At 42.6% G+C, this 24,324-nt stretch overlaps 10 protein-coding genes across 10 annotated transcripts; 7 read left to right on the top strand and 3 right to left on the bottom strand.

Annotated features, from left to right (window-relative positions):
- The first annotated feature begins 151 nt into the window (after nucleotides 1-151).
- Nucleotides 152-2,688, top strand: K450DRAFT_233090 (uncharacterized protein). Its single transcript, XM_051587694.1, has 2 exons — nucleotides 152-599; nucleotides 676-2,688. The coding sequence occupies exons 1-2, from the start codon at nucleotides 209-211 to the stop codon at nucleotides 2,670-2,672; spliced, it is 2,388 nt and encodes a 795-aa protein (XP_051446441.1). The 5' UTR covers nucleotides 152-208; the 3' UTR covers nucleotides 2,673-2,688.
- A 315-nt stretch (nucleotides 2,689-3,003) lies between these two features.
- Nucleotides 3,004-4,241, top strand: K450DRAFT_207701 (uncharacterized protein). Its single transcript, XM_051584758.1, has 3 exons — nucleotides 3,004-3,264; nucleotides 3,331-3,739; nucleotides 3,807-4,241. The coding sequence occupies exons 1-3, from the start codon at nucleotides 3,201-3,203 to the stop codon at nucleotides 4,135-4,137; spliced, it is 804 nt and encodes a 267-aa protein (XP_051446440.1). The 5' UTR covers nucleotides 3,004-3,200; the 3' UTR covers nucleotides 4,138-4,241.
- A 659-nt stretch (nucleotides 4,242-4,900) lies between these two features.
- Nucleotides 4,901-6,957, bottom strand: K450DRAFT_233083 (uncharacterized protein). Its single transcript, XM_051587693.1, has 7 exons — nucleotides 6,696-6,957; nucleotides 6,198-6,627; nucleotides 6,010-6,131; nucleotides 5,806-5,952; nucleotides 5,667-5,732; nucleotides 5,284-5,595; nucleotides 4,901-5,218 (listed from the first exon to the last, which is right to left on the bottom strand). The coding sequence occupies exons 1-7, from the start codon at nucleotides 6,924-6,926 to the stop codon at nucleotides 5,015-5,017; spliced, it is 1,512 nt and encodes a 503-aa protein (XP_051446439.1). The 5' UTR covers nucleotides 6,927-6,957; the 3' UTR covers nucleotides 4,901-5,014.
- Nucleotides 6,958-7,080: 123 nt separating this feature from the next.
- On the top strand, nucleotides 7,081-8,876 carry K450DRAFT_298796 (uncharacterized protein). The gene is made up of 3 exons (XM_051593692.1): nucleotides 7,081-7,639; nucleotides 7,705-8,688; nucleotides 8,780-8,876. The coding sequence occupies exons 1-2, from the start codon at nucleotides 7,231-7,233 to the stop codon at nucleotides 8,532-8,534; spliced, it is 1,239 nt and encodes a 412-aa protein (XP_051446438.1). The 5' UTR covers nucleotides 7,081-7,230; the 3' UTR covers nucleotides 8,535-8,688; nucleotides 8,780-8,876.
- On the bottom strand, nucleotides 8,807-10,590 carry K450DRAFT_207697 (uncharacterized protein). The gene is made up of 7 exons (XM_051584757.1): nucleotides 10,503-10,590; nucleotides 10,375-10,408; nucleotides 10,035-10,290; nucleotides 9,889-9,957; nucleotides 9,446-9,827; nucleotides 9,248-9,369; nucleotides 8,807-9,175 (listed from the first exon to the last, which is right to left on the bottom strand). Exons 1-7 carry the CDS (start codon nucleotides 10,563-10,565, stop codon nucleotides 9,025-9,027), a joined length of 1,077 nt encoding a protein of 358 aa, XP_051446437.1. The 5' UTR covers nucleotides 10,566-10,590; the 3' UTR covers nucleotides 8,807-9,024.
- A 1,963-nt stretch (nucleotides 10,591-12,553) lies between these two features.
- Nucleotides 12,554-13,934, top strand: K450DRAFT_233074 (uncharacterized protein). Its single transcript, XM_051587692.1, has 6 exons — nucleotides 12,554-12,948; nucleotides 13,032-13,187; nucleotides 13,249-13,347; nucleotides 13,420-13,482; nucleotides 13,553-13,572; nucleotides 13,642-13,934. The coding sequence occupies exons 1-6, from the start codon at nucleotides 12,581-12,583 to the stop codon at nucleotides 13,731-13,733; spliced, it is 798 nt and encodes a 265-aa protein (XP_051446436.1). The 5' UTR covers nucleotides 12,554-12,580; the 3' UTR covers nucleotides 13,734-13,934.
- A 109-nt stretch (nucleotides 13,935-14,043) lies between these two features.
- K450DRAFT_233066 (uncharacterized protein) lies at nucleotides 14,044-15,739 on the top strand. Its single transcript, XM_051587691.1, has 6 exons — nucleotides 14,044-14,304; nucleotides 14,374-14,560; nucleotides 14,627-14,799; nucleotides 14,869-15,031; nucleotides 15,114-15,291; nucleotides 15,362-15,739. The coding sequence occupies exons 1-6, from the start codon at nucleotides 14,256-14,258 to the stop codon at nucleotides 15,635-15,637; spliced, it is 1,026 nt and encodes a 341-aa protein (XP_051446435.1). The 5' UTR covers nucleotides 14,044-14,255; the 3' UTR covers nucleotides 15,638-15,739.
- Nucleotides 15,740-15,754: 15 nt separating this feature from the next.
- K450DRAFT_233062 (uncharacterized protein) lies at nucleotides 15,755-17,733 on the bottom strand. Its single transcript, XM_051587690.1, has 4 exons — nucleotides 17,632-17,733; nucleotides 17,082-17,517; nucleotides 16,441-17,013; nucleotides 15,755-16,354 (listed from the first exon to the last, which is right to left on the bottom strand). Exons 1-4 carry the CDS (start codon nucleotides 17,669-17,671, stop codon nucleotides 15,841-15,843), a joined length of 1,563 nt encoding a protein of 520 aa, XP_051446434.1. The 5' UTR covers nucleotides 17,672-17,733; the 3' UTR covers nucleotides 15,755-15,840.
- Nucleotides 17,734-20,717: 2,984 nt separating this feature from the next.
- K450DRAFT_233049 (uncharacterized protein) lies at nucleotides 20,718-22,233 on the top strand. The gene is made up of 5 exons (XM_051587689.1): nucleotides 20,718-20,907; nucleotides 21,031-21,685; nucleotides 21,778-21,958; nucleotides 22,031-22,100; nucleotides 22,193-22,233. Exons 1-4 carry the CDS (start codon nucleotides 20,872-20,874, stop codon nucleotides 22,071-22,073), a joined length of 915 nt encoding a protein of 304 aa, XP_051446433.1. The 5' UTR covers nucleotides 20,718-20,871; the 3' UTR covers nucleotides 22,074-22,100; nucleotides 22,193-22,233.
- A 109-nt stretch (nucleotides 22,234-22,342) lies between these two features.
- On the top strand, nucleotides 22,343-24,139 carry K450DRAFT_233026 (uncharacterized protein). The gene is made up of 7 exons (XM_051587688.1): nucleotides 22,343-22,448; nucleotides 22,509-22,572; nucleotides 22,633-22,827; nucleotides 22,901-22,972; nucleotides 23,038-23,766; nucleotides 23,830-23,893; nucleotides 23,971-24,139. Exons 1-7 carry the CDS (start codon nucleotides 22,368-22,370, stop codon nucleotides 23,999-24,001), a joined length of 1,236 nt encoding a protein of 411 aa, XP_051446432.1. The 5' UTR covers nucleotides 22,343-22,367; the 3' UTR covers nucleotides 24,002-24,139.
- Nucleotides 24,140-24,324: the final 185 nt, after the last annotated feature.

The following is a 24,324-nucleotide window of genomic DNA, read 5'->3' as shown; positions in this document are numbered from 1 at the left end:
ACATATTGCAATCGAAAACCATAACTCGAAGTTAGCCTCACTTTTGCTGGACCGAAACGCCAATGTCAATGCGAAGGATGCCTTCGGAAATACCGCCCTACATATAGCTGCATCTCATAACCTCACAAAGGAATGTTATCTAATTATTGAGCACGGTGCAAATGTTAATATATTGGACAAGACAGAGAGGACTCCTTTGTACCACGCAATGCTACTTTGTAACCCCTTTCTTGTTAAGCTATTGCTGGATCACGGTGCTTCCGTTCAAATATCAGACATTGGCCCACGTCTTCTAAATACTACCATCAATGCTCTTATGCTTCCAAAAGGATTCTACTTTGAGAGCAAATTTATATCGATCATAACCTTAATTATCGAAGCCGGTGCTGACACTACCGGCTTGCATCTAAATGAAGAATTTAGAAAGAGGTTTCCAGCACTAGTTAGCGCATTAACCAGGCCCGCAACTCAATCTACGAGCAGTGGGAGGAATGTTATGTATCCATCATCAGTTATTTTGGAGGAAGAAGCAAGTAACCTCGATCAGACGGATATCCTTTTAAAGGAATACATTGGTAATCCCGACAACCGACGTAAAAGTAAGTATCATAATGTTCACTGGTATCAACATCGCCTCTCCTATTTTCACCGTTATTCACTTCATTGCTTCCAAAGATAGGCATTGCAAAGAAAGGCGTTTGATTCAAATAAAGCACAAGTATGGTTATGGCTTTCCGCTCTCAAAGAGACTACAGTTGGACAACTTGTCAAATGCTAATGAAATAGACGATCCTTGTACATCAGCAAAAACGAGTCCACATGTTCGATCATTGAAGTTATTTGACACCATATCTATCAACGAGCGTGCTGTAGCTGTAATCCAAGCTTTATTCGATTGCTTTGGTATCAAGTTATTCATATCCGAATATTTCTTCGTAATGGAGTCGGACAGATATATCGAAACAGCGCCTACAAAGTTGGCGATACAGTTCGATAAGATGCAAGGTATTATTCGAGAATCAGGTCGATTGATTATGCAAATCCCTTCAAAACAAACTGCTTTGTCCATACCTGCATGGTACAAAAGTACTCACCCATATCTTCGATTCATTGACGCTATGTATGTATGTCGAAAGGCGTCCGCTAGCATTGGTCAAGAAGTATTTTCAGACATACTTGGTGGGTCGGAGCGCACACTTGCAGTCGATTTACATGCCATATTAATAGCAGGCCTTAGTATCCTCGCCATTACTGGAGGCGATGAAGCTGTTGATAAGCTAGTCATGATCATTCTTGGCGTAAAGCTGGATCCTGCACAAATTACTTCATCGAAGGAAGCGTCAGGAGACTGGCTTATCCGAAATCGTCGCCAGTGTTCTTGTGACATCGATTCCGTCCATCGTCCACTTTCACCAGTAGCCGCTGCGAAAGCCGTTGGGATAGACATTTGGCGCGACCGACCTAAGCAAACCCTAAAGCGAGTATGGGATTTGCAGCAAGATAAGCTTGTAAAGGATATTGATGCAACGGACGTCATGTTTATCACACACAGATGGATTACTGGTGAAGTAGAATATCATGATGTCGAAAAAATGAAACGGTGGAAAGGTCAGTCCATAAGCAGAAGATCAGATAAATTACATCGCATCAGAAGAGCCTTACTGAAACATACAAAATATATCTGGATCGACACTATTTGTATCGATAAGTCGAATTTATCAGAGGTTGATGAAGCTATTCGTTCGATGTATAAGTGGTATGCTAGTTGTGCTGCTGTTATTCTGGATTCTGGTACTCCTCTACGTGTGTGGTGCAAGAGAGGTTGGTGTCTACAAGAAGGTGCTGCCGCAGGCGTCCTTTGCGGTATATCGAAGGAAGGGAAGCTTGTAACAATTCAAGAATTAGCCATTGAGCAGCGCCAGAGCATCTGTACTCTTGACCTTCATCTATATTATCGGCCAGGGAATGCTGCTGAAATCCTGACAAGAATGAATATTCGAGAGACAACACGCCATGAAGATATCGCTTATAGTTTGATAGGTGTATTTTCTCTTCGATATACATTGGCATATGGTGAAGGAATCAAATCTCGTGATAGACTGTTTCATGCACTAGCCACCCAGAAAGGAGATCTATCATTCTTGAGCTTCCAGACGACTCAAACGATATCTCAGAATTGCTTACCGGCCATTAGCGAACCCAGCTATTTGGTGGCAAAGTGCACCATAGCTCCGGCGCCAATTACCGTCAGCCATTTCGGTATATGCTTTGAGGTTCAACTTATCAAAGGGCAAGAAATAAGTCAGATACTGCATAAATTGCATCGTTGGAGAACCATGAGCTTCGCTAAAGGACGATTCTTAGGTGTGGACGAGTTGATAGAAGCGGAAAAAAGATCGAAAGGACAAAGCGCCTCATCCATCGAGCTCGCCGTCGTGCACCATATCAGATCTCTTATGTTAGTGGAAACCTACAACGATGAGTCGCAGGCAAGTGGTAGACGACCAATAAAGCTGCGTCATCGACTCCAATGCTGCCAAATAGAAGAAAACGAGTTCAAAAGGCTGTTCGGAAGAGTTGATGCCGCAGTTGAAAGAATCTGGCTAGGCGATCAGTTTGATGTTGCAGAAGTCGACCAATTCGAAAGCGGATGGTCGGGACGTCGTAAATAAAACAATGGTATGAACAACACAGCGTTTTTGGTTTGTAAACCTCATGAAATAGCTTATATCGTATATGAGATATGGCTTTACGAAGTGAAGGAAGACTATATCTATTCTCTCCCACTTTTGCAGTAGGTGGCCACAGTGGTGTTTGTTTTTTGCTTAACAAACGTTCATTTCAGTGGTAATCACGTAAACTTAACCAGTTAAAGACTACAACAGTTAGAGGTAAAAAAGGTTTAACAGGAGAAGAGCCTTGGTCTGTGGTAAAATACAAAGTCAAGAAGACACTTATTGATGCCAATTAATTTGGACTACCATACAGATTTATTAAAAACATCTGGTTGCGAATCAATCAATAATGTCCAGTCAATGGGCTGCTGGTAGCGCATGACATGGAAAGACATACTTATGGTGCAATAGTTGATTGCGGACTGGGGTAAGAGTTTGCCCGGAAATCGGATCAATCAACTTTATTGCAATACTTGCTAGTTTTTGGACTTTACTTCCCAAACCGCTCGATTCCTTTCTGAGATCATGACATCCAAGAATCCTCATTCTGTTGCAGAGCAAGGCTTCAGCACTGGTGCAGACGACTACGGTAAATACAACGTAAACCAAACTTGTATCAAAAATGCACATGAACTTAAAACGTGAAAAATACTAGCCAAAGCGCGCCCGAGTTATCCGGCCGCAGCGCTACAATGCCTTCAGTCCGAGCTCAAGCTTATTCCCGCTGAGACCAAGATACTTGACTTAGCAGCTGGGACAGGAAAGTTCACTGAGCTTCTCGTCAAGGATGGCTATCAAGTTACAGCGGTCGAGCCGGTCGCAGAAATGCGAGCAAAAATCACTGAAACATTGCCTACTGTGAAAGCAGTTGAAGGAACATCATGGAATATCCCCGTAGAAAGTGACTCTCAACACGTCGTAGTTATTGCGCAAGCATTTCACTGGTTCGACGATATCGAAACCTTGCGTGAGTGTCGACGGGTTCTCAAATCCAATGGCTACATTGTGTTTATATGGAATATGGAGAGCCAAGAGCGTTGCCAATGGATTGCAAAGTTGAGACAGTCAGTATCACCACTTGTGACAAATTTCTCAAAGATAAAAACCATTCTAACCAAATATTATCGGCAGAATTTATGAACAGCATGATGTAAAGGCTCCGCAATACCGCAAAGGAGCATGGAAGAAAGTGTTCAATACCGAAGAGGCCGGTGAATTATTTCACCTGCCATTGAACCATCGCCAATTCACAAATGACTTCTTAATAGCCAACAAGGAAGTTGTATGGCAACGTGTCAAGAGCAAAAGTTATGTTGCTGTGATGCCACCTCAAGAGCAAGAGACATTGCAACAGCAAGTATACGCTATCCTCGATGATCCAGAGAACGGCTTCATCCCAAATTCTGATGGCGAGTACCTTTTCCTTCACGAGACGGATATTTACTGGGCTCAAAGCCAATAAGATATATATATATATATCGATCGTGGTTATTGATCAAGTAACCAGCACTTTTGAGAGGGCGAATGAAGAATAATAAAAGTGACAATTTTTAATGAGTGATGACGAATACTAAAGCATGAAGATGTATAATACAAGCGTATCGAAAGTCGTTTTCGGTTTGAAGGTTCTGCTTATTGTGGGCCGCCGAGAGTGGTACCAGGACCACTCGCCGCCGCGACAAGAACTTCCTCAGGAACTTGGAAATCTCCTGTTCGTTGCTGTGTCTCCTCATCGATTGCATCTATATTATAGTGTTAACCTCTGGCCATGCCATATCTGTTTCACTACCACAAGCGCCTGTGCTTACCAGCCATTTCTTCTTCGATGACAATCTTTCCTTGAGCTGCCAAACCTTTCTGTTCCTAATTGATGAAAGCAGAGTGAGATAGGTATACAAGCATCACTTCACACTGCCAGAAGGGGATCTTACATTTTTCAAAGCTTTGGCGAACTGTTGCTGCTTCTTCTTGCTAACGAGTTTTCGCATCTCTACAGTTGGAACTGCAACACCTCGGCGGGCCTTATAAGCATTCTTTCTAACTCTCTTCTTGACACCGATGTTGTTTTTGTGTTGGTCTGCAAGATGAAAACATTTGAGAAAAAGATTCATGATAAGAAGTTCGAATACAAAGCGTCGACTCACTTTTGTTAGGATTGAAATTGGTACCCATGTTTGATCTATCGAGACAAGCCTACTGTGAAGGAAATGGCTCAATTTTTTTTTTTTTTTTGTCAGTGTGACTGGCACTCAAAGCGGAGAGCAGTCAACCACATTTCCTCAGGGAAGGACAGATATTGCTTGATTTTTGATTTATTGAAAGTGGTTACGACAAAATATTTATGTTCCTTTCTTTCCCTTTCCATCTCGAGAGCGAATAAAAAGGGCAAGGTTTTGTATAGCAGAGAGCATTTCTTCTCCACTGGGTAAAATTTCAGAAGGTGGCAGCAAAAAGCCGTAACTACCTGTGTCTCGCAACTGTATTTCATACGAATACTTTACATGTTGCTTGGTGTATGACCATTCAATGGCATCACCAGAAGTCTGAATGCGATATGAGTTAGATATATATGGTATTGAAGCATGGTATAGTGGATGGTATACATTACCTCTGACACCGAGCGGCACACGGGAGCAATTTCAAATTGTTTATCGTGTACTCGCTTCAAGGACTTGACAGCATGAAGGGCTGCTTCGATAATATCCTCATTGTCCTTTGGTTCATGACGACAGTCGCTACCATAAGGTGTCATCCACATTTGAGAAAATGAATGCAGATCCAAGTAACTAATAACTCGTTTGCGAGATGCAATATAACTAGCCAGAGCTTGCGATTCAGGAGCTGAGAACGGGTAAGTCCCAACATACGTCTCGCTACATGGGTTACTATCATATCCTGGTCTGCTTTCCCATTCAAAGTCCTAGAGATGGTAATTAGTAAGATTTCGCAAGATACAACAAGGGCATAGATCGTACTTGTGCGAATACTTACCCAGTTTCGGTTCAAATCAACACCAATACACTTTGAGTTTTCAAACGACTGTCTAGTTTTTCGCCACTGCAACCAATAATGCCATGAGTACATATTTCGAGCGCCTAATGCCATTTTTTCTCTTTCAAAGTTTCCATACCATCCTATCGTTGGTTTGAGAATATTCGTAACCGTCAACATTGAGGACTGGGATGAAGGTCCATTTAAAATACTTTAGCAAGCGATGCGTAGTCTTATCCGAATCATAGCTGTCCAACATGGCGGCCATCATGTAAGAAACAACGGCCTAATTCTTGGGTTAGGAGATAGACTAGATTATCGCATTACCACTCTGACAACTTACTGGTGATATCCATTCACGTCCATGCTGACCACCATTGATGACAATTTCCATGGGCTTTTTTGGTTTCTTCTGTTTCTTCTTCTTCGTCACTTGATAGTCATCTTCCTCATCTTCGTAGAGATCTTCATTCTCATCAGGTGTGTTAAAAATGTCTGCAGCCGATTCAAACAACTCAGTTATGTTATCACCTAAATCTTCGAGCCAGCTCGAAAGCAGGTTTTTGCCATGCGTCTTCTTCTTGGGTTTCTTAGTCGGTTTTGATTTTTTTGCCTTCTTATGAAGTCTCCAAGCATAGATAGGGCGGCCTTCGCTAGTGGTACCAATTTTGATTTTTTTAACTAATTTTTTGTGCTGGGAAGCAAGTTCATCCAAGTGTGCCGTAATATCTTCATATGAATGATAATCAGTGAAAAAATTTTCAAATCCCTTTCGAATTACTGTTGTCTCGTAGTTTAGCTTTGCTTGATTGTCGAGAAACTGTTGTAGATCGGGTATTGCGACCGAGTAATTAGTAGATGATGGTAAAAGATCAAAAAATTGATCTTTTTGTTCCGGATTGATTCGGATTTGGATAGGTTTATCGAGTGATAATGGGGTCCAGAAATCCAGGGCAAGACGCTAAGTGATAATGTACGATGAGTTAATCACACTTTTGGAAATATATTGATGATTGTTCAATATCCTACCTCTCTAAGAGCATACAGTGCTGATAGCGCTTGCTCATTAGTTGCATTGATGGCGATCACTTGATGGCCATCGTAATGTTGATTTGGGGAATCCTTCAGTTGAAAATCAGCGATAGCATTTACACCGTTGCCTTTTGAAAGGAATGGCTTTTGGTCATCAAAGGTAGGTAGCGCAAGTCCCGAGCATACTAGGTATGATGCAGCAATGGCAATAGGGACGTTGAGCCTCATGGTAGAATTACTTCTTTCAGCTTGGTTCGACTGGCGATCCCGAGCCTAAAATTTTCTCTCGGCGGGACTCCTGAGCAGCGGACCAATGATTTTACGTCATCACCCAAAAAAATAAAATGCCATTTAAGCACAGTGATAGATTTACAAAAAATGACGAAATGCGGTGTCAGAGAAATAAGTTCGTTACTGCCGAAGAACAAGAACAGTGTTCTTTCATTGTAGACGGCAAATCGGCACCTTTACCTTGAACACATAAATAAGTTCTTCGCACAACACTTATCGCTTGTTTCATTCCCCCCTCCCCATGTCTAGCCATCCAGAGAATGGCACCTCAGCTTCCCGCCCTGAGGAAGCAACGCAAACTACACTTGATACACCACGCCCAGATCAAAACAGGCTTTCTATAGAAGAAAAGTACAGAAAAACGTCATCTTCAATAGGCCCTCATGAACTGGAAGAACAAGAATTGGCGAATAATCCAGATAGAGAATTGTTCTATGCAATGGCTACTCGGCGACTTATCTTCCGAAATGTCCTCAAAGTAATCGGCATGATTATCATGGATGTCGCACTACCTGTCCTTCTATACTTTGTTCTGAAAGGTCCTCTAGGCAATCCTGCATATGCCCTTTTGATTGGTGGTGTACCAGCTTTGATTATGGTCATCCTTCGTTTGATTTACGCAAGAAGCTTGGATGCCATTGGGATTCTAGGTAACTTTTGAGTATGTACTAGCAATGGGTATCATGAAATCATACTAATTATTTTTTCATTGCAGTGTTCTTGGCATTCCTGGTCTCTGCCATTGTTGCCTTTGCTTCAGGAGATGCCCGTATTCTTACATTTGAAAAGTCTATCGTAACTTTGATATTAGGTGTTGGGTTCATTATCACTGTACTGCCGATCAAATTCAGATCAGTGCGACTAAAACCATTCATGCTACTCGTCATCAAGCAATTGATTCCACTTGGTAATATCAACCCATCTCTTGTTTATGGTTCAGCTAATGTGACATCAGTGGAACCTGTCGACCAACAATACACAAACACAACCAACGTCAAACCTATTAACAGCGTACATCCTGCTGAGCAGGAATTACCCAATGAGAAGCCGAATGGCAATGCCCCTGACGCCACCCCAGAAGAAAACGAAATCCAAAGAGATTCTACAGCTACGAATAATTATGATCTGGAAACAAACAGACGACCCAATCGTCGTCGCTCTAGATTTAACAAATATATCATAAGGCAGCTGTTTGGAGATACAACCGGCCCATCCATTGACAAGTATGATTGGATGTTTGAACACTCTCACAGATTCCGATTCGATATCACTTTCCTGACGCTCTGGTGGGGATTCATTCTGTTCCTCGAATTCATCATTCGGTTAGCTCTCGTCTTATCTCCTATATCTTTGGATGAAGTGGTGACATATGCCAATATTGCATTTGGAGTGATTTGCGCGGTTGGAGGCGTGGTCAGCATCATATACCTATTCTTCCGCTTCAAAAGCACAAAGGCTCAAGTGGATGAGCGATTGCGTGAAGCACGTCTTGTAGATGAAGAAGGTATGATGCTCATCCTAGCCGAAGAAGACTTGGACGTGTAGAATAGAAAATTGTATTATATAACTCAGTATTAAGACTCGTATATTCTTTCAATCACTGTGTACTTGTAGCATAACTTTAACGTATCATCAATATCAAAGCATCGCGATTTTGTCACCAAAACTCTCATATAACGGTTCTTATTGTAAAGCTGAGGTGAGCTTGAATACAAAGGTGGCGTTGGGACGGCATCTTAAAGGTGTCGTACGGTCATTTATCAATTACTGAACCTTCTTTTGGATTCCAGCAGTCTCCGTCTGACAGATGTATCCCCATTGCACCAATCATTCTCTTCTGATGGGAACGTATTCAATCCGCCATGACGTCCGTTTGCTGGCTAGCTTGTTTGATGTTCTTCAAACAACACTGTAGCATGTCAATTATCTTTGGTATCGTTGATGGTCCATTATAATGTATTTGCCTCTAGCACATTGAAAGAAAAACATATTGTATACTACTATTTAGAAAAAGAAAGAAAGTGAAAAAGGGATTTTATCCAAGAATGAGGACCTTGATAGCACCATCCCGTCCGCTCTTGACATGCTCAAATGCATCCACTGCGTTTTTCAATGGGTATGAGTGTGTGATTAATGGCTTAACATCGATAGTGCCGGCGCTGAGCATCTTAACAGCTCGTGGGTAACTGAAAAGTTTGATTGTAGAAAATGAGAAGAATAATTCGATCAAACACTTGAGGTTATGACTTTGTACTTACGTGTTGCGGTAACGGAAGATACCCTTGATATCAACCTCTCTAGCTCCAAGCTCTTGGACAGGAAGGCTCTGAACAGCAGAGCCCATACCAACCAAAACAACGCACCCTCCATTCTTGGCCAACTGTGATATACATGAATGAGATTAGATGATTCACAGATCATACTGGACTTCATGACCATACTCGGTATCAACTTACCATGAGAGACATTTGAACGCAGGTCTCAGCACCAGTGGCATCGATGACAACGTCAGCCATTTCTTCGGTCTCCAAAATAGCCTTTGCAGTTCTTCGCGAGTATTCTATGTTTGGCTCGCCAACCTCTGGTCGTTGAAGAACAATTTGTGAATCGGTATAGTATGACTTGGCGAACTCCAATCGAGATGGTGAGATATCAGCGATGCTAACGTGTCCTGCGCCAGCAGCCTTAGCCATAGCACAGCACAGAAGACCAACGGGACCAGCCCCGAAGACCATAACTCTGTCTCCTGATCGAATATTGCTTCGGTTAGCGGTATGGATGGCAACAGAGAGGGGCTCGATGCAAGCGGCTTCTTCCAAAGACAAGTTATCGGGTATTCTGAAGGGAGTTTTTTTTTAGTATCTCTGCCACCAAAGCGTGATATTTGAATTAACCTTACTTGTAACAAAAATCCGCGGCATGAGCGTAGTAGTTGCACAAGGTACCGTCGATGGGGGGAGTTGCTGCGCTGTCAAATCAGAGTAACGTAAGATATGTTGTAGCTGCAAAACAGGAACTACGACTCATTCCAGATGATGAACTTACAACTTCATGTCCTTGCACAAATTGTAGTGGCCGGTCTTACATTCCTCGCAGAGGCGGCAAGACACGCCAGGTTCAACGGCAACACGGTCACCGACCTGGAGGTGCTTAACGTTGTCACCAACGGCAACGACGATACCAGCAGACTCGTGACCAAGAACCATAGGAGCCTTAAGCTTGAAATCACCAATTCCACCGTGAAGCCAGTAGTGGACATCTGAACCACAGATACCAGTGACTTTGATGTTCAGCAAGACCTCTGAGAAACACAATATTACGTCAGCCCGAGGTTCAAAGTATCTTCTTTTCACGTACGCATTTCCTAGTGACAACAAATTCTTACCATCTGGTCGAATAGTGGGTACTGGTCGCTCTTCCTAGTATACGAGATGGGTTGACAAGAGGTGGTTTTAATTCACTTGTGTGGGAAGTAGAACAGAGGAAGCGCATATGTGCTGGTTTCAAACTTACGAGGACAATTTCACCTTGCTTGCGCAAAACGACGTTCACGTTTGTTTCGTGGGCTAAAGTCATGGCTGTTTAAAAGGAAGAGGGGAAGGGAAAGGGAGCTGAAAGTAAGGCGTGGATCTAGAGTTATCCCGTTTTATAGTTTTATAAGAAATCTTTTTTTTTTTTTTTCAAAGTCATTCGGTAGTGTGGGGACTAATTTTTCCCAACTACGCGGCGTAACATAATGAACTATCTTTTATATTATGTAATCATACCACATAGTCCACCCAGTTGCTTCCAATATAGCACTATGATACCTCACTGCTAGTTATTTCCTTAGCACTGCACCACAAAATGACAAAGTCAGGTGTGAGTGAGTAGCGGAATAATTGAGAGCATTTGTTACCCAGCCAAGTTTTTCCGGGGCAAAAAATTCATGGCTGGCTTAACCTTGTAAATTCCCCTTATGGTAATTCGGCCAAAACCTCTTCATTAAAGATGCGCTGCCAGCAGAGGAGATCCAAAACGAATCAAAAAAAATATATGGGAAAGGAAAACTCTCCTTCTGTAGTGCAACTGTCAAGCTCTCTTTCATCGAAATTGCCTCGAGCCGAAAAGTTTTTGAATATCTCCTATTGTCCAAGACATACTCCATTTATTGACATCTCCATGCTGTGATATGATCACGCGGGGTATCGTAAGACAGTAGTGTCGACTTGTGCGCCTAAGGTTACCTAATTTTACGGGAGCGGACGTGATGTTTGGGATGGCAGAAAAAGAAAAAGTTTGCGTGTTATGTAGTGTACAGAAGTGGCCATGCTTCATCTACCATATATAACCATATCTCTATATTTACCCCTCGTATACCTCAAGTCATGGGCTATTTCATGTCTTGAGCAGTGTGACAGAGGTTCTTTACAGAGGTAGATCGCCACGTTTGCTCAAGTCGTATACTTTCCATATGGCCATAATCAAAAGGTAGCCTTAGATTATCAATCTAATGAAATCGAATAGCTCTAATTGCTACAGCTTACAAGAGATTTGCACGAAAGAAGATTACATCGAACTTCTACTTTCGATGAAACTCTGAGGTACGCATAGCCATATCGCTGTGATTTCATTGCAATACTTGTCCCGCGGCTAGGAGGCTTACTGGTTGCTATTTGTTAGGTAATGATAGTCCACAACTTCCAGCTCCGTAATCTTGTATTGAGGTGGTTATCATTGAATGTTTGTACAGGCAGCTGAATGAGGTATACCGACTTTTCATCCTACTACTTTCCCGAATCGTTTATCATAACGTTATTCCTTTTATTTACAACGCTGACAGCGAATTAGGAACGGCTAGCCTGTCACAGAGCTGGAGTACAAACCTGAAAACCCGAACGAACACTTATTTTCAGGCTACTTGATGTAAGGAAGTGATTGTCCATTGTAAATGTACATGATGCAAGACAAGTATTCTTTGCATCCGACAATCGCAATCACTGCCTTAAAAGTGGCGCTTAGATTTGGTCACAGCCTGTCCAACTCAATTTGCACTTCCTAAGCGTTCTGTTTCTTCCAAAAGTCGGAACTTCATAGAGAATCAGCAAACCGTCACATTGATACATATGGAAAAAACCTCCGCGGATGGCCTAGCAGCTCATCTCTATGAGCCATTTGATACGATGCTACAGCATTTGGCAAGATACCGTTAATTATCCTACAAATCCCACTTTTGGCATACCATCGTATTTAGTTTGTCCACTGAGTAAATGAGAGTTTCTGTATCGGAAGGACACCACTAGTGCGATACCAAAGCATGGGCCGACATGTGGCTAATTTTACACAAACCTTGGATTGATTATGCTCCAGATATTGCTGTAAGCGGACGTTGCTGACACTTGCTTGCTTATATAATTGGAGACACTGTTGACAAAAAGCCTGGTAGTATGCCTCTATGCTAGTAACAGCACCAAAAGATCACAATTGAAAGTCTGAAACACGCAGGGACGGACTCAAAAGATCAAATTGTACTAGGATGACGTAACAATTAATGTCTGAAAAATTTCAACTTTATGAAATGGACAGTCCAAACGTGACAATACTGACACATAATGGATCCGTACGCTGCACCACACATTCCACCACCAGGAGGAGCTTCTCCACCACCAGGAGGTGCCTCACCCATAAGATCACCAAGAGATCGTCGTGAGCGCTCCGTTTCACCACGTAGATCATCCGATCCTTATAGCAGACACCGACGCCCTTCCCACCGTGATGATTATCATAAAGACGATCATCGAGGTAGCAGACACCGAGATGACTACTATGATCGCTACAGAGAAGACCGCTATGATCGAGGTTATGACCGAGGTTATGATCGCGGTTATGATCGCTACGATAGGGATTATGATCGTTATGGTCGCCCTCCGTCTCGCCACGGTCCTCCCTCCAGAGGTAGACCAAGAAGACCAGTGTATCGGTAGTTATTATGAATAATTGACTCTTTGTTTTTATGGTCTGCATCTAACGTATCCGTGTTTTTTTTTTTTTTTTCTTTTTAAGCGGTAATGAAGATGATCGAAAATCGTCTACAACCATCTATGTGGGCAACTTGCCTTACAGTTTCAGAGAACCGGATGTGTCTAACCTTTTTGAACGCTATGGAAGAATCAAAAAGACTACTGTTCTGCTTGACAACATGACTGGAAAGAACAAAGGGTAGAGTATTATGGTCAAATCGTACGGTGATTGTTGTATTCAACTAACTCTTCACATACAGTTTTGCCTTCGTTGAATTTGAAGAACGTCGCGACGCAGAGGATGCTTTTGATAAATTCGATGGTTTTAGTGTTGAAGGACGTCGATTGAAGCTTGACTGGTATGTAATGTTACATTAAGTAGTCATAACTGTGCACACGGCGTAGTTGACCTGTCGTTAAATTGCTTTTAGGGATGTTGGCATTGACAAGAAGGAAGATCGTCGTCCCCCTCGCCCTGCTGGAGACCGTGAAAGGTGAATGTCCGATTTGTGTATATTAAGATACGTCCCTTATACTAACGAGGCTCTGTTTGTCGTCTTAAAGTTCCCGCGGACCAATCGATCGTAAGCAACTAACTTTTGTGCTGATATTCGCAACAGCCTCTCACTGACCTATCTCATTTTACATTGCAGGAGCATCCCCACCCGTTCACTCTGAATCAGCGCGAGGTTATAGTCCGGATTATGGACGAGGAAGATCAGCTAGCCCATATGATAGACGTTGAGAAGCGCCCTCAGATGCGACGTTGATACTGTTGATTAATTGTGTGGACAAAAAGAGAGATATTTTCCCCCCAAACAAATGAAAGCATTGGACTATCAGGCGTGCAGCTCCCTTAATGTTGATGACGAGAATATTGTGTGGATATGATGATAATGGATGCAGAGTTATGGTAGAAATAAGAAATGTTGGTATATGGTTGCGGGTAAGTAATGTAGTCATAGAATCAAGAGGGTATCCAGTTAGTAGGTCAATAACAATACAATGGACTCAATATCTTACTTGCGTGCACGTTTGGCAAAGGCGGCAGTAGTGACCGCTTGTGATAGCCGATAAGGGCATGAAGCTATAAAAAAACCCTGGCTGGAGTGTTACATTACACCCGCGGAATATACTTGGCCACACTGAATAGTTTTTTTCCACGAACGAAATCATCCGAAACCCAAATAATTTATTTTGTTTTCTTTTTCTTTCAGGGTCCAATTGCACACTCCATTCAACTCTAAAACCTCACCACATAGCGCAAATGAGACTCATCATTCGGCAGGATTATGATGAAGTCTCGTCGTATGTTGGTAAGTAGCCAATATTACGCTTTTCTGTCCCCATTACTTTACGCTGACATGAATTTCGAATTCAAAAAGCGCATTATGTCAAGGAGCGGATCAACCAATTTCAACCTACACCCGAAAGACCATTTGTGCTCGGCCTGCCCACTGGATCTTCCCCCATAGGTGTATACGCAAAACTGGTCGATTTACACAGGATTGGCCAGATTAGCTTCAAAAATGTTATCACCTTCAACATGGACGAATACGTTGGATTACCTCGGTAGGTCTTTCAACCTAGCTTGAACCCAACTTGCCTAAACTCCGGTCATCTAACGTATCGCCATAGAAACCATCCAGAATCCTATCATTCCTTCATGTGGAATCACCTTTTCAAACATGTAGATATAAATATGAAGCATGTGCATATTTTAGATGGAAACGCCACCGATCTTGATGAGGAGTGTCGAAGGTTCGAAGCTTTGATTGCACGGGTTGGGGGCATCGAACTATTCCTAGGCGGTAAGAAAGGGCAATATTGTATTAGCATAAAGTTACTTCATCCTGTTTTTACTGAATTTTGTTCTTTAGGAATCGGTCCCGATGGGCATATCGCTTTTAATGAACCTGGTTCATCGCTCACGTCGCGGACAAGAGTCAAGACGTTGGCATATGAGACCATAATTGCAAATGCTCGATTTTTTGAAGGCGATGTTACAAAAGTGCCAAAACTTGCGTTGACCGTAGGTGTGGCGTGAGTATTCCATCACTGAATGAATTATGGTGCAGGAACGATAAGCGCAACAGTCCATTCTTAACTACTTTTAATTTTGAAGCACTGTTATGGATGCTCGAGAGGTGCTGGTCGTCATCACTGGGGCTCATAAAAGCATTGCTCTTGCGAAGTGCATTGAAGAAGGTGTAAATCACATGTGGACAGTATCAGCGATGCAGATGCACCCCAAAGGCTTAATTGTGTGCGACGAAGACGCCACCTTGGAACTGCATGTCAAGGTGAGAGCCGCGGCTTTATGCTTGCTGACTCCATGTACTACTAGTTGAGCTAAATGTGACTCTACCATAGACCGTCAAATACTTTAAATCCATCGAACATGTGCATCAATCTCTGATTGGCCCACATAATCTTGGGCTCCAAGGAAATCTCCTTAGATCAATGAAGGACACTGACGAAAATACCGGCAAGCGGCGAAAGCTGTTTTTAGGTACAGTCTTGAACGACGATCGAGAACCTCGTGCAGCTTCGGTATCATCGTCATCCTCCAACGAAGAACCTCCAAAAAGTACAGAGCCGAAGAAAAATGGGGATACGGGAGGCTGGAAGCGAAAGCTGGAATCATGATATTCAATAGTAAAATTATCTCCTGCACCATAGCAAATTTTTATCTACTCTGACAAGTTTTATTGGGATGCTGGCCAACTTTTGGCTATGGACCTAGGTCATTTAACTAGACCACGTTAGGCAATTAGCTTATCACCAACTTTGCATAATATAACACTCTTTGAACAAAAAAGAAAAATGATCAACATTTCATGTTACTCATATTACAATTGCTTGTGGACAGCAGCGTACTTTTTGCTGATCCATTCCTTCAATCCATACCACTGCCCATCTTCACCAAAACCCTTGGTGATGCTTGACTTAAAATCGCTCAAGTCCCATTCCCAATCATCGCCTTTGGTGACGCGTTTGAGAGAACGATCCCACGCAACATCGTCTTGGATCAGGTTGACCAAACCATCAATGCGTTTGTTGAGGATATCAGGTTTGTATAAGTTTTCAAGCACATTCTTGAGGATCTTTTCGAAATTCTTTTTGAAAGTGCTGGATTTGAGCAGAGTATCAATAAGTGGGCGAGCAGGCTGGTCGGCGGCATATTTACTGTAGGTGTCCGTCAGCATATGCTTTTGGAACTTTTCAATGCCGTTACCGATAGTATAGTCCAAATCATAGCTGAGCCATTGAAGCTGGTTCTTCTTTGGATCATGGTAGAGATAATAGTTACTAGCAGAAACCCAATAGTTGTCCCATGCGGCATTGAGAAACTCCAAAGCCATGCTGCCAAAAGAAAAGGAAGGCGGAGAAACCTTGATTAGAAGCATGATAAAAGACTGAAACTAAGAGACCATCGATTGATCACTTACTGTTTGAGGAATCCATCAGTATCAATTTGAGCGTCCCATTCAGCGGTAGAAGCGGTGTTGCCCTTTTCTTTAATCCACTTTGTAAAATCAATAAGGCGCTTCAATGACTTTTCGCCAGAACCAGACTCTTCTTCGACAGAATAGAAATCTGTGTACTTGCTCTCTGAGCTTCCGACATAAGCAAGGTTGGCACCAACGGTGTCGCCGCCGCCATCCATCTTGTACAGGATACCGTTGTCATATTTTTTACCGCCGTTGAAATCTGATTTGAGCCAAGGATTGGAGATCTCATCGACCAGCAAAAACAGACCAATTTGATCGTTATTGATGAAAAGACGGACATAGAAGGTTGAAGGAGAAGGAAGGCCAAGTGCGTCAAGCATGTCGTAATACAATTTCTCTCTGATCATGGTAGGTTCAGACGCCTCAGCTCTAAGCTTGAATTTGCGTAGTCCATACAACCCGTCAGTGTCCTTGCTTAGCGAAAATTTGTATGCTTTTTTGGCCCAGTCTCTGGTGGACTCGCCACCAATGGCAATGGTAGAATTGGTAAATGTCTGGATACCTTTGGAACTGCAATTGATAGGAATTTGTAAATTTTTGTCGTAACGTAGAATGTGGGCACACTTTGATCAACTTACTTGATGAAAGTCATGGTTGAAGTCACCTTAGCCTTGGATTCTTTGCTTGCGTACAATTTCTTCACCTCAGAGGCAGGAGCTGAAAAGTGAATGGAGCCAATCTCATTCTCGAGGTGAGCGCTGGTATAGACCTTGTCGGAATACTTGTTGGTATACAACTTTGGTAACTTGGGAACAGAAACTTGATTAGGGCGATCAAAAAATTCAGGTTGAGTAGCACTGCCAGCGGGGATTGCATTGCGAGTAGCCCTCTCCTTTTTTCCTTTGATTACGTAGCGGTAGGATGAGCCACCTGGTGCTGTCCCAACATGAACGAGAGGAGTAGCAGTGGACGATTTTAGGGTGTAAGTCTTGCTCTTAACAATGACCGAAACAGTTGGGCTGGGGGAAAGCACAGTGTAGGTAGCCAGTTTACATTGCACAGACGCTGTAGCTACTTGAGTAAAAGTGAAAAACAAGGTATAGAAGAACCAAAAAGAAGCGCCCAATGAAAATTGTTAATCAGGAGTTATACTACTATGGAAAGTCGCGTGAGGTCGAATGCACTTACCCAATGCCCAAACAAAGGCGGTAAAAACAGTTACTTTCATTGCACGTTAGCAATTAGAAATGAGTGGAAAGGGATGAAGGAAAGTGGAAGAAGGGACAAGCGGAAGAGGTTTGTGTGATTTTTTCATGGACATACGATGGCATGGATTTATAAACCCCTCTCCCGTGAAGACAGGAAAACATTCGTGATTTGTGTCCGAAAAGAAAAAAAAATTTTGTGGGTGGTGGCTACAAATTGCATGCTTCTGATTATTCTTCGCTGATGCTGTACAACTTACCGTCTCCGCTGTTCTATTATTGTCTTCTTGAGGCTCACCTTCGGTTTTTGCCAGCAGTTGATCATGACCCGACAAAGTGGCATGCTGGAACACAAACCAAAACTTACAAACATAGAAGGCTGGCCTGACGCTGATTGGTAGTTCAAGGGAGAGCAGCCGCCTTGCAAATGATTTCCAAATGGAGAAGCTCAATACAGCTACCAACGACTATTTTTACAATGTGGTGCTAAGCACAAAACTAATTGAACGATCTGCATACAATGCGAATGTCAGCTGCAACCTGCGATGTGGAGGAGTAACCGCACCCCTGTCAACTGTCTTAAAGGAGTCGATTTTGGTAGATGTGTATAGCCTTTATATCTTCTTCTCGAACGACTATTTGACTGATGTACCCTATTTTTCCCAGCAAGCAACGATTACCTTAGTCAAAGAAATCATTGTGCTGGTATTCAGTGCTTTGCGAAATAACAAGATCGCTAGTGCGACATTAGTGTAACCCCAGCACCGAGAGTTCGCGAACCAGTTGATGGTGTGGGGCTTTTCCTTCTTGAGACCACGGTTTGATGTACACTAAGTATTAGCATTGGGTACTCTGCAGGAACATAAATTGCTTTTCGAGGCTACAACCCCTAACAGATCTACCATTTTCGTTTCAGAGATAAGGGGATTTACAGTTTGCTTTATGTCAGAAACCTTCAAGTGAAAAGTGCATAATTCGTTTATGGCTGGCCAGAGCAGTCATAAACCTGAAACTCGAAAGGCGAGAATGCAAGCGCATCAAAACATAATAACGAGGCTGCGGTTTTGATGGAAGACAATCACCGCGGTGCACTAATGACATTTAACCTAGATAGAGATCCGATGCTGCACTACGAAATTAAACGTGGTGCGATTTTTACATGCGGTGAATGTAGTCTGATAGTGAAAAATGATCGCATTATATTGACGTAAGAATGTCAATAGTAGATGATAATTTTATATCTAGTACGCTACGACTGCTCGACTTGTCATATAGAGACTTTGAATGAGCAGAAAGGATCTGGGGATGATCTATCGACATTAAACAGGTATCGAAAATTTCGCACAAATGCAATGCCATGTTAACATTTTGTAGCTTGTCAGGTTTACAGCAGATTCACATAAAAGTCTCCAAAATTGCAGCTATATGGTAAGTTTTCTCGACCTATTCAGTTAATTAAGGAAAAGCGCTATTTTGTCTCATTACTTTATGAATGGTGGTGGTAAAAGTTTGGATGCTCAGAAACAGTTGACACATTTTCCGCCTTTGACTTTCTCCGCGCATTAGCTACAATTCTTACCAATGTATCGGAAAGTTCCTGAAGTTAAATCGCTTCTGTTTCAGGGTTGGAAGAATTTTTCCTACCTTAATTTGGCGGATTTCTGTTGGTCCCTGCTGAGTTCAATGTAAATTGACCCTGTCCCTTCAACCTCTTAGGAACAAGCACGCTGTTGAAAAAATGATTGGCAATCCCATTTTATGTCCAGATGGCTATGTCATATATTTGCGGTACGACTAGCATTTGTTGAAATGAGATCAACTTGTGCAAAATCACCGTTCTTGACATAAGTAAGGATGTCCTTTGGTTAACGTTTCACCACAGCAGTTGTGGCAATGGTAGACAGCTTACATTGACTCGTGCGATATTTGAGTATCATCGTTTTAACATAGTGAATATGTGGCACTTGATAGCTTTAAAGCTGAGATATGATTCCACTGTCTCGCTTCACTTTAGAAAAATATATTGACGTTAAGACTCATTTCGTATCTACAGTTTAGTAGTAGCATTATGAGCTTGCCAGTAATTTTAGTATCAGTAGGACACAACGGCTGGTCACCAGTCTAGTAGATCATACGGCCCTTGTAGAAAGCATGATCGAGATAACTGAAAATTCGGAGAACTGCTGAAACTACGGACGACCGGGGTACGCAAAGTAGCCCATAGGCTAAATTCGAGTCTAATTTGTAGAAAATCTACCTTATATCTGCAGCTTATGTAGATGAATGAAAGTCGTCATATTATTCGATTCCAATATTACAATACACTCGAAGGCAGGTAGAGCACAGACAACAAAGTTTTTGTTTGATATTAGTTGTGGGCATCACGTGTAAATCGAAAATGGGGGTTCATTGGTCCCTGCCATGCTGGCATGTAAATCAATAGGCTTCCATTAAAAGGTGGATATTTTAATGCATCCTGGCGTAGCCCTCATGGTGTTATGATGAATATACAAAACCTGATGCTTTACTGGTCCAAGGTGTTAAGATCAGCTCGTATCAATACCGTCTTGTAAACTCGATCCGAAGATAGGTGTTGTGTCTATAAAAGTAAAAAGTCAACCTTCTTACGCACACAAAAAAATTATTGCAAGTTTCTAGCTTAACCCCTTTACAACATTATTGCTTTTGATGAAAAGGCAATATGTAGCCATTGTATAAGAAGACATATTAGAGATGTCACCCGCATTGCTGTCGGTTTGTAAACAATGAAATAGTTGGCTCTTGCCTTTTCACATCGAACTCGGCAAAAGTCGGAATATCCTTTAGTCTTTTTGCGGGGTGGCAAATGGAAATGAAGACCGAAAGACACGCTTTGAAGAGATTTGCAATATGGGTTTGTGATATTGGAATCATCCATATCCCAGCACCAACTGAAGCGCATACAAACAGATAATTTAATAACAGGAGAGTAGCGGATCCTTCAAGGGCCAAGTGAGTAGGCACAAATAACATTTTCATGAACACAAACACAATTTTGTCAGCCTTTATAGAATTTACAATACCCGTTGTAGATGTGACCCCTGCCCAGATGCCCTGAAATTGAAAATAAAAATTTTCATTGGTCTGGCCAATAGTATAAGAAACATTCAACTCGGCCCTCGCTCCTTGCTCTTTCCTTCTTTTTGGCCTGAAAAGTAATCCACTCCTCATCTCTTGATTAAACATGTCTGCCGATAACAAGACCAACAAGTTCCTTATGGTAAGTAGAGACAATACAATAACCTCGAGAGTGGCCTAAGAGCCATTCCTATACCTTTTCTGTTCTGATGTCGACCATTTGCTAATTCTGCATTATAATTTTTTTTTTCTTCTGTTCTATTAGGACTTCATGGCTGGTGGTGTCTCCGCCGCTGTCTCCAAGACTGCTGCCGCTCCCATCGAGCGTGTCAAGCTTCTCGTCCAGAACCAGGATGAGATGATCAAGCAAGGTCGTCTTTCCCACCCCTACAAGGGTATTGGCGACTGCTTCGCCCGTACCATCAAGGATGAGGGTATGTACTCCATGTGGAGAGGTAACTTGGCCAACGTCATCCGTTACTTCCCTACCCAGGCCTTGAACTTCGCTTTCAAGGATAAGTTCAAGCGCATGTTCAACAAGGACAAGAACAGAGATGGTTACTGGCAATGGTTCGCCGGTAACTTGGCCTCCGGTGGTGCCGCTGGTGCCTCCTCCCTCTTCTTCGTCTACTCTCTTGACTATGCTCGTACTCGTCTTGCTAACGATGCCAAGTCTGCCAAGAAGGGTGGTGAGCGTCAATTCAACGGTCTCGTCGATGTCTACCGTAAGACCCTCGCTTCCGATGGTGTTGCCGGTCTCTACCGTGGTTTCAACATCTCTTGTGTTGGTATCATCGTCTACCGTGGTCTCTACTTCGGTATGTACGATTCCCTCAAGCCCGCTCTTCCCGTTCAGTACAAGGATAACTTCTTGGTTAACTTCGCTCTTGGTTGGGCTGTTACCACTGGTGCTGGTCTTGGTAAGTTTACTTTTCGCAAAAATTTGCGCGTCATTTTGAAACACCGCCCTGTGCTTCCTAGTGGCTTGGCTGACCTTTTTTTCCTCTTTTAGCTTCCTACCCCATTGACACTGTCCGTCGTCGTATGATGATGACTTCCGGTGCCGCCGTCAAGTATGACTCCTCCCTCCACTGCTTCCGTGAGGTCATCAAGAACGAGGGTTACAAGTCTCTCTTCAAGGGTGCTGGTGCTAACATTCTCCGTGCCATCGCTGGTGCTGGTGTCCTTTCTGGGTACGTATATAGTTAAGAGTGGGAAATTACGGCTCATTTAACCCAAACTAATACTGATTTTCCTTTCAATAGATACGATCAGCTCCAGATCCTCATGTTCGGAACCAAGTACTAAATTATTTAGTACTATGTTGATGGAGAGGTACATGATCATATTGTGGGCGGCTATAGAGTCCATATCTCTCCTTCAATACATTTTTACCGTACATTTTCGCTCGTTGTATAATTTGTTAGACACCCCCTTCAAAAGCCCAAAAAATATCATATTTTGTCACAAAGGTAGCAAACGCGATTGCGCGTATGGTCTGTTCTGATTGTCAATGTGTGCGTGTGTCTGCTTGCAAAATAGGATTTAGAGTTGTCAGAAGTCACCTGAATTTGTTCACTTCTATCTTTAACCCATCACAAAATGCCTCAGAAAGAAGAGCCACACCATGTCATTGTTCGGTTGCCTTTTCAGAGACCCGAAGACTTTGAAGAACCTCCTTTGGTATGTGTTTCTCCGTTGCTGCCAACCAGCCTTGAATCACAGTGGTAATCTCTTGTACAGATAGTATGGACAGAGGAAATGGAGCATAGGCTATGGCAATATACTAGCCAAAAGAACACCGATTGTAAGTCAAAGGCGTTGGTTATTGACCTCCATGCCCTTATCTTTTAACTGTTTGAAACAGGGAATTCGATAGCAAGGCAATTGGAAGTGCCCACCCAGATTCTAATTCGACATGCTGCCTTTCTTTACGAAACTCAGCTCCGAGGTATTCAGCAGCAGCTAAGAATGGGTGAAATGGGCAAGGGCAAAGCATCGGACTCAGCAAGTGCAAGCGGCCGATCATCACGAGCTAGTCGGCCATCTAGTGCTATGCATGGTAAGTTGTATTTTACCTTCCAAGTTACGGTCTACGCATGAGAGAGTGTACACGGGCTGATCATTTCCAACAGCACACTCCGATATTGGGAATCGACCTATATCAACTGTAAATGCAACTTCTCCGACTGTAGACAACGTCTCAGGTAATAGGTCAAACTCGTTGTCTTTTCCAAGCAAAAACGGATATCCCTCTAATCATATAAAGTAGACTCTTTGTACCTGTCAACTGTTTCAGCTACCAGTCACCCGCGATCATTTGGGTCGCCAGGTCGACCGTATATGACTCGCCAAACATCTCAAGATAAGTCAAGCAACACCGAACCAATGGTTCAGGCGACTTCACCTTTACCGCCACTTGAGTCCTCCTTTCACAATATGAAACGATCGAGAATGGCTGAACATGAAATGACAAATTCACAGCTCGAAGATGAAGCAAGCACCAAAACGTCGTCAGCAAGTGGTTCTGGTGTGTTGCAAAAATCACTGCCATTGGATGCATGGGATAGACAGGAACTCACTGGCGGCGGGGCATCAGATTTCGCACCCGACGAAGACGACAGCAGCCAAGAAAACGACGATTATGACAACAACGATAATGATAAAAATGACAACTTTGAAGAGCGATTCCATGAGCTGTATGTTGATGAAGAAGATGCACCGGCGTTCCTTCCATCTTCTACACGATCTCCCAGAGGCCACTCGAATAGTATCATGTCCCTACTGAAGAGTGTGGTTATTGACAAGCAAAGTCCATTTCGCCACGAGCCTAGCAGTTCGTCACTGCCTACATCTCCAGATATGCGCCAGCAACAACCTCCTTCTGCACAACAACTTAGATCTCCACTAAGGCATGAAAGAACACATCAACTTTCTACTGCAGAAGAGTTTACTACCGAAGGAACAAACAGCGTGGGTTCCTCATTCAGTGATGTTTCAGGTAAGCAAGCGGATATGAGAAGGTAATCATGGCGACCATACTAACAGAGAGGGTATCAACTAGACTCGTCTGTCACTCAGTCAGCATTGGAAGATGCGTATATGTCAAAGTTCAATGGATCAAAAATGTTTGTATTTATTTTATAACTTGAGGGCTGACACAGCCATGATGAAATAGCCTACTAACATGTATATCCTTGAATAGGTCAACGCTCACCTTGTCTAAGAAGTATTGATTTGTATCGCTAGACCTTTAAATTGTAAATACCTTTAGCCTATGGAATAGATACTTCAGGAACATACGCTGCCTCTAATTGGAGTAATACTGCGATAATTTATGATTTATAAATCATTTGCTATGAATTTCTCAAAAATTGTACTGTGTCTGTAGAAGACTACCATGCGTACGCTGTTCACAAGTCTTTGAGAATCAAGAGCGTGCCTTATAGTTGATTAACCAAGTGGCATGACAGAAGCATAGCAAAATGAACTTTTTCATAATACTGCAATTAGATATCCAAGAAAGTCATGGCTGCCGATGTGAAGCAAATACATTTTC

The sequence above is a fragment of the Umbelopsis ramanniana genome, assembly GCF_025399195.1.
Source record: "Umbelopsis ramanniana AG unplaced genomic scaffold K450scaffold_15, whole genome shotgun sequence".
Lineage (NCBI taxonomy): Eukaryota > Fungi > Mucoromycota > Umbelopsidomycetes > Umbelopsidales > Umbelopsidaceae > Umbelopsis > Umbelopsis ramanniana.
Note: the sequence above shows the minus strand (reverse complement) of the source record. Positions and strands in the feature narration are given on the sequence as shown.

Bases quoted from the DNA above. Each gene is read 5' to 3' on its own strand.
- K450DRAFT_233090 (XM_051587694.1), top strand. From the start codon at position 209: ATGCTACTTTGTAACCCCTTTCTTGTTAAGCTATTGCTGGATCACGGT. The intron at 600-675 runs GTAAGTATCATA...TTGCTTCCAAAG, and splicing joins TCCCGACAACCGACGTAAAA to ATAGGCATTGCAAAGAAAGG.
- K450DRAFT_207701 (XM_051584758.1), top strand. From the start codon at position 3,201: ATGACATCCAAGAATCCTCATTCTGTTGCAGAGCAAGGCTTCAGCACT. The intron at 3,265-3,330 runs GTAAATACAACG...GAAAAATACTAG, and splicing joins CACTGGTGCAGACGACTACG to CCAAAGCGCGCCCGAGTTAT. The intron at 3,740-3,806 runs GTCAGTATCACC...TATTATCGGCAG, and splicing joins TGGATTGCAAAGTTGAGACA to AATTTATGAACAGCATGATG.
- K450DRAFT_233083 (XM_051587693.1), bottom strand. From the start codon at position 6,926: ATGAGGCTCAACGTCCCTATTGCCATTGCTGCATCATACCTAGTATGC. The intron at 5,733-5,805 runs GTATGGAAACTT...TATTGGTTGCAG, and splicing joins CTCAAACCAACGATAGGATG to TGGCGAAAAACTAGACAGTC. The intron at 5,596-5,666 runs GTAAGTATTCGC...TACCATCTCTAG, and splicing joins TTGATTTGAACCGAAACTGG to GACTTTGAATGGGAAAGCAG.
- K450DRAFT_298796 (XM_051593692.1), top strand. From the start codon at position 7,231: ATGTCTAGCCATCCAGAGAATGGCACCTCAGCTTCCCGCCCTGAGGAA. The intron at 7,640-7,704 runs GTAACTTTTGAG...TTTTCATTGCAG, and splicing joins GGATGCCATTGGGATTCTAG to TGTTCTTGGCATTCCTGGTC.
- K450DRAFT_207697 (XM_051584757.1), bottom strand. From the start codon at position 10,565: ATGACTTTAGCCCACGAAACAAACGTGAACGTCGTTTTGCGCAAGCAA. The intron at 10,409-10,502 runs GTAAGTTTGAAA...CTCGTATACTAG, and splicing joins AGCAAGGTGAAATTGTCCTC to GAAGAGCGACCAGTACCCAC. The intron at 9,176-9,247 runs GTAAGTACAAAG...CAAACTTTTCAG, and splicing joins ATCTTCCGTTACCGCAACAC to TTACCCACGAGCTGTTAAGA.
- K450DRAFT_233074 (XM_051587692.1), top strand. From the start codon at position 12,581: ATGGATCCGTACGCTGCACCACACATTCCACCACCAGGAGGAGCTTCT. The intron at 13,188-13,248 runs GTAGAGTATTAT...CTTCACATACAG, and splicing joins ATGACTGGAAAGAACAAAGG to TTTTGCCTTCGTTGAATTTG. The intron at 13,483-13,552 runs GTGAATGTCCGA...GTCGTCTTAAAG, and splicing joins CCTGCTGGAGACCGTGAAAG to TTCCCGCGGACCAATCGATC.
- K450DRAFT_233066 (XM_051587691.1), top strand. From the start codon at position 14,256: ATGAGACTCATCATTCGGCAGGATTATGATGAAGTCTCGTCGTATGTT. The intron at 15,032-15,113 runs GTGAGTATTCCA...TTAATTTTGAAG, and splicing joins GCGTTGACCGTAGGTGTGGC to CACTGTTATGGATGCTCGAG. The intron at 15,292-15,361 runs GTGAGAGCCGCG...ACTCTACCATAG, and splicing joins CCTTGGAACTGCATGTCAAG to ACCGTCAAATACTTTAAATC.
- K450DRAFT_233062 (XM_051587690.1), bottom strand. From the start codon at position 17,671: ATGAAAGTAACTGTTTTTACCGCCTTTGTTTGGGCATTGG. The intron at 17,014-17,081 runs GTAAGTTGATCA...TATCAATTGCAG, and splicing joins TCAACCATGACTTTCATCAA to TTCCAAAGGTATCCAGACAT. The intron at 16,355-16,440 runs GTAAGTGATCAA...TTCTTTTGGCAG, and splicing joins ACTGATGGATTCCTCAAACA to CATGGCTTTGGAGTTTCTCA.
- K450DRAFT_233049 (XM_051587689.1), top strand. From the start codon at position 20,872: ATGTCTGCCGATAACAAGACCAACAAGTTCCTTATG. The intron at 21,686-21,777 runs GTAAGTTTACTT...TTCCTCTTTTAG, and splicing joins TACCACTGGTGCTGGTCTTG to CTTCCTACCCCATTGACACT. The intron at 21,959-22,030 runs GTACGTATATAG...TCCTTTCAATAG, and splicing joins GGTGCTGGTGTCCTTTCTGG to ATACGATCAGCTCCAGATCC.
- K450DRAFT_233026 (XM_051587688.1), top strand. From the start codon at position 22,368: ATGCCTCAGAAAGAAGAGCCACACCATGTCATTGTTCGGTTGCCTTTT. The intron at 22,573-22,632 runs GTAAGTCAAAGG...TGTTTGAAACAG, and splicing joins TAGCCAAAAGAACACCGATT to GGAATTCGATAGCAAGGCAA. The intron at 22,973-23,037 runs GTAATAGGTCAA...CATATAAAGTAG, and splicing joins GACTGTAGACAACGTCTCAG to ACTCTTTGTACCTGTCAACT.